The following is a 6,000-nucleotide window of genomic DNA, read 5'->3' as shown; positions in this document are numbered from 1 at the left end:
CAAAGTAAGGAAGGATAGGGGACAATGCATTGAACTTTGAGGCAGCAGTGGTGCAGTTGAAGCTACTGGGACAGGCTAAGGCAGTCTTTGCCCTGCAGGGTTACTGTGGGGCTAAATGTTAATGCATGGTGTCTAGCACTCAATGAAGTAACCCAATACAGTTAATTTCCTTTTGATGTGTGTCTGATGTGTGGTATTTTGTGCACATGAAGGACAGAGACAATTGGATATCCATCTTCTATCCCTCTTTGCCTTGAAACGCGTGCTCTCACTGAACCTAGGTTTGCAACCACCCAATTCCAGAGATCTTCTCCTTTCTCCACCCTGCCCCTTTGCCACAGAGCTGGAGTTGCAAGTGCATTTCTCCGCACAGAGATTCTTATGTAGGTACTCGGGATTTGAACTCATGGCCTCATGCTTGTGCTGTAAGCACTCACATTGACCATGAATGATGACGAGAGATGCCTAAGTCAGCCTAGGTTTTGGGTGTGTGCTAGGCTTGCAAGAGAGAAGCAGTTGAGTTAGATTTCCTGAATGTACACGCTGTATGTGCAGCTTCTAATTCTTACAGCCCATGGATGTATTTGTGCTCCATTGTCACACTGGGCTAAATATTCCTAAAGCCCTGAGCCTTGGGAAGGTAGGTATAAGTGAGTGCAGGTGTTGAGTTCTTCACGGCCCAAGTTGCACTGAAATTTACCTAGTAGAGAGTTACTGAAGTTTCTTCGACAGATACATGAATAAATTCAAAGAAGGATGAATAAGTACTTAGGATCAATAATGATAATGTATAGGAAGAAAAATAAGAATTTCAGATTGGTAGGGAACTATGGAAAAACCAAGTTTATTTTTCTTCTAAAAAAACGATGGCATGTTTTCCAGGGACTCAGTAAAAAGATTATACGTATATAACATGGTACTATACACAGTCACTAGTATTGCATTAGAGAGGGAAGGTCGAGCGTCCCTCTGAGTGAGGTGGCATGTCAGACAGTCACATAGTTGGTTTGGTTCATGAAGAATGGCCAGAGTAAGTGACCACTTGTGACCAGATTGACCCAGGCTCCCCAGCATGTGCGAAACTGTAAAAATAGGACCATCCCAGCAAGCTGACACGGTCAGTCAGGCAAGAAAAAGAGCAGCATCAGAGTGCTGGGCAGAGCATGGATGTCAGTCGGTAAGGGGTGGGTGTCACGTTGTCTCTCAGTTTTCCTATCCTCTCCTTTTCTTCTGAAGTGAGACTCCCTCTGTTGCTACTAGGGACTGCCCCTGCTTTTTGAAAGCCTCATCAGTGCACTGCATGCAATTTGGACTCAATCTTTACGCCAGGAGGTAGAGCTGCTTAAACCTAATTTGCAAGCACGGTGACCTGCTTCAAGGTCCTTTAAAGACTACAGGGAAAGAGCAAACACTTAAACTCCAATCTACTGGAGCCAATGCTCTGCTATTTTCTAGAATTTACTACTGGGGATTTCTGACTACTGGCAGCAGGCAGGAGTCTCAGAAAGTGGGGATGAGATCCAAGTTTCGATGAATCTCTTCATTTGAAACAACTTATGCCTGCTAGGTTGGCATAAGTTATACATCCCCCATCCTCCCACCTCTAACATGACCGCATCACTTTTTCTGTAGGATACTCAAGTCTCTACCTTCTGGCTCATGCTGGCATCATTACATGGCAGAACTTTAGGATGATGCTCCAAATGGCTCCTCCAGTCTCTGTTTCCCACAAGGATGGACAGGGAGTTGGCTCACTCTGCTACTACTGCCATCTTGATTGTTGAGCTCTTGCTGAGAAATTACTTAAGTGACAGGCAAACAATTTGGGTACAATGGTTTAATGCAATGGTTCGGGTATTCTTGGACTTTTTGCCTAGTGTATAGGCACTGTCTTAGGGTAACTGGGACAAAAAACACTCTTGACTTTGAAGACTCCGAATAGACCATAGTAGACCTAGATTCTCTTGACAGCCTTTTATATAAACATTTCTTTGAGTTCTTTAACATTTTTAACATTTACAATTTCTAGGGATATAAAGTACATGTAATTATTTTCCCATTTAACTTAGCTGAATCACAGGTCAGTGATGGCCATGACATTCTGGAATACGCTGATTAATAGAGGGTTTAAACTTGAAGATGTCGGTTTGCATTCATAGTTGCTCTGTCGTATGGGTCTCTCCCTAAGGGAGGCTGTGTTAAGATCTCATCTTTGTTTTTTCCCATTGTGAGTGTTGAGTGATGATGGGCAATTTCATTTCAAAATAAATAAGTAGTTTGAGGAAGAGGATGCGGTTGTCCTTTTGGAATATTCCTTAGACGGTGGGGGCATGTGGTCTATTAGTGGAAAATGTTTAGTGTGTATATTCTTTCTGTTTCTTACATGAGCTGTAGCCCCAGAGCCTTTGGTAGTATCTGTTGTGCTACACACATATAAATTCAATTTTCATCTTTAGATGTAGTTTTCTTTGGCTTAGAGCAGTGGTTCTCATCCTGTGGGTTGTGACCTCCTTGGGGGTTGCATATCAGATATTTTACATTATGGTTCATAACACTAGCAAAAATTACAGTTATGAAGGAGCAACAAAATATTTTTATGGTTGGGGGGGTGGTCACCACAACACGAGGAGATGTATGAAAGAGTTGCAGCGTTAGGAAGGTTCAGAACCACTCGAGGAAAGAAGACTCTGTGTCCTGGAGGGAGGAGTATAATAGTAATCTTGAGGTGAAGGCCTCATGTGTGCAGGTCTCTTTGGAAACTTGAGCTCTTGGGGTGAGGTGATGGCTTGACCAACCTAGTAATTTCCATGTTCTGATACATTTCCAAGGTATATAATACTGGTCGGAATTGTGGATACTTGCTGCCTGGTTGCGTTGGGTCATACATGGGTTTTACTTACTTAGAAGATCATACGGATGTCCTTAGGCCAGGAAGGCATGATGCAAAAAAGTCATAATATCCAATTCCAGAGTACTGTTTCTAAGATGTGCTTCCTGGCAGCAGGAGAAAGCCAGAGTCAGCTGGCCTGACAGGTTTTCTCAAACCCACTGGGGCTGGCAGCATTTCTTGAAGGAAATCAACCCTGGTGAGGAGGACGGATAAAGCTGGCAATCACTCCTCTACAGAGAGGAGCGGGAACAGAGTCACTTGCTCAGTGATTGGGTGGTCTCTTCTGACTTTGTATCCATCTCTGATTTCTGTAGCCCCCCTCATATGGTCAGTGAACTCTGAGACCGGCGATGGCTGCCTTTGCTTGAGTGCCGAGACACATCCTTCTGCCCCCTGGCATAGGCTGTGGGAGCCGCTGTCCTGTTTGGGCCCAGAAGGCATTCCCCAGATGAGAGTTTAGCCAAGGTATCTCCTGAGCACATGTCATCCCTCGAGTGCTCTCTGCCGCATCTCGGGCCCTGGAGAATCCAGTCTTCAACACGCTTCTGCCTGGGAGGGCTAGAGCTCCCTGAGGTACTGGTACCGAAGTCCTGCTGTGCTTCAGGTGGTACCACACGGCATGGAGGCTGAGTGTGGATAGTGCCAGGAAGAGGAGCAGAGGCAGAGGTAGAAGCAGAGGCAGGGGCAGGCCTCTGTTTGCTTCGCCAGTTCTGGATTTCCAGGTTTCTTTTGTCTACGGGCAGCTTGTCAATCTTCTGAGCTTTTGAGATTAGAGACTTCCCATAAGTCCCTTGTAGAGACAGGACAAAGTACCTAGTAGAAAATAGAAGAAAATCAAACTGGCAGTTTTTGGATTGTAGTTGAAGGGACTCCGGCCAGCTTCAGTGTGGCCAGCATGGCTCTGGCAGGCCTTGTCCTTCTCACCCATTCCCTTTGCCTTGCTAATACCCATTTGATTGTATTCCTAAAGCTAGCCACCAAAGTCTAGTCCCTTTTTTGGCCACTTCCTCCTCTTGAGGCTGAATACCAAGGTCCTGCTATCAAAGCGTTGAAGTTCAGCAATCAAAAGCCTCCTTTGCCTCACCTAATTATCATGCCCAATTAAAATTTAACAACTCATTCTAACACAAGGTTTCTCTTTGTACCTTTATTAACCACCCTTTTGCTGTGTGCCCTGTCTTTCTCCTGCCTATCCAGAGGCTGTCTTTTGTCCCTCTCCAGGACAAATACCCTCTCCCTCCCTCCTCTCTCCTGTCTTTTCTCTCCTGTCTTTGTCTCTTATTCCCTGCCTTCTGTCTCTCTCAAATAAGTCTTCTTTGTGTTGAGAACTTGGTCTTGGGGGTCCTGAGCCTATACCTTTTCTAACAGTTGTTGACTTCTTAATATTTCAGCATTGCAATGGATCTTGGAATCTAACTTTTCAGAGATCATCTTTGTTGGACTCTGAGTGATCACTATCGAAGCTAAGGGTGGCTGACTCTGGTGGTGGTGAGGACACATGATGACACGAACAAAATATAACAAGTTAATGCTTATTCTGTGCCAGACTGTTCGAAGCGCTTTGGTGATTACTGACTCATTCTTTCAAAAAATCCAGCTGTTTGGTACAGTCTAGGACCACAAGGCTGTCTTTGACCAGCGATAGGGCACACATGCTTCAATCACCTGGGGACATTGCCCCCTTAGCTTATGTGATGTATTTTGTGATGCATGTACTACAATGAAATTGCTTGATGCTGTGCTTCTCCATTGATTGGCATGTCTGCAGAATGCCTAGCTATTCTTTTGTTTCCTTTTTGTGTACAGATGTGGAAACTAATCCAGCGGTTTGTCCAGTGTCAAGCTCTGGTCAGACCCAAGTGCTCTAGATCTAAAGTCTCTAATCTACTGTGCACATGTCAGCATTGTCTTGTGGAACTTCATATAATGGGTCTTTGCCCAGTAAGGAAACTGACACCCCTAGGTGCTGAGGTGAGATTGATGAGGTCTCCTGAAAAGGTCTGAGAGTGCTGGAGCTCACTAGGTCACCCTGACTTGCTTTACTGCCAAGCTGCATGTAGCTGCTGGGAGACTCCAAATTCTTTTCCTGGATCCAAATTTAGCCAAGTGGAAGGATAAAATGTGGAAGTATACATTATCTTGTGTCATAGGCCATCCACATTTCCTTTTTGAGTGTTACCTAAAAAAGCAGTTCTGGCCTGGAGGACATTTACACTGTTGATTTTAAAGCCTCTTAAGAAGAGAGAGTCTCTCTTTCTGTTGCATGGCGAACCCACAGGGGCCAAGGGCTTGCTGAAGACTGTCATAGATCCCATCAGCTCAGATAAAATTTTCTTTAATTTTACTTCACCAGCAAGGAAATAGGGGCTCATGTATATGCTACAGGAAAGATTGGACTCTGTATGTGGAAACTGAAATTTCCCTAGTCTAAATCTCCCCATCCCCCACCCCAGGACACTGCTGTCCTCCTCCATCCTCCAGTCATGAAATATACACCCCACAACAGTCAGTTCTTTTAGGATCAAGCTTTGAACAAGAGAGCACTCTCATTCTCCTGTTGCAGGGGAGCACGGTGACTGATGGAAAGAAGGTTAACTACTTTGTCTCATCTGAAGACCATCTGCGAAGAACCGCTTCACTGAGGACTGAGGTTTTGCACAGCCAAGCACAGGGTGAGACACAAAACTCAGGCAAGTGAGTTCAAGTGTGACAGTGATGGAGATATCCTAGATGGGCAAGGGAGGACCAGTGTAGGCAGGGACTGTGGGCCATGGTCTGGGTTTTGTGTTTCATTAGAGGCCCAGGGAAGTTTTTTGGTGACTGACAAATGCATGACTAGATCAGATTTGGTGTGTTAATAATGCATAGTACGAAAAGTCCTAATAGACAAATTATATAATTTTGGATGTCAGGGTACAGTCTGTTTATGGTGGTGGCTATAGAAGTGGACATTGCAGATGGATCTGAAAAAGATACCACAGGTAGAGGCGTTGGCTTGCTGCCATGCAAACCACAGACGTGCAGCCTCAGGGGATGGCAAGAATAATGTCCAGAGGGCTATCTGGGCCATGACATTAGCTGAAGGGAACTCTGAAGAGACTAGGTTTGGA

At 45.0% G+C, this 6,000-nt stretch overlaps 1 protein-coding gene across 1 annotated transcript in view; it reads right to left on the bottom strand.

Moving 5' to 3' along the window:
• Nucleotides 1-2,895: 2,895 nt before the first annotated feature.
• The window catches only part of Atp10b (ATPase phospholipid transporting 10B (putative)), a 97,650-nt gene continuing 94,545 nt past the window's right edge, over nucleotides 2,896-6,000 (bottom strand). The window contains exon 22 of the mRNA XM_051167629.1: nucleotides 2,896-3,703. Within this exon, the coding sequence (XP_051023586.1) occupies nucleotides 3,211-3,703 (493 nt within the window). The 3' untranslated portion in view covers nucleotides 2,896-3,210. The remainder of the gene's footprint in view (nucleotides 3,704-6,000) is intronic.

This window comes from Acomys russatus, chromosome 25 (assembly GCF_903995435.1).
Source record: "Acomys russatus chromosome 25, mAcoRus1.1, whole genome shotgun sequence".
Classification (NCBI taxonomy): domain Eukaryota; kingdom Metazoa; phylum Chordata; class Mammalia; order Rodentia; family Muridae; genus Acomys; species Acomys russatus.
The sequence above is the reverse complement of the archived record's forward strand: the minus strand, read 5'-3'. Positions and strand labels throughout refer to the sequence as shown.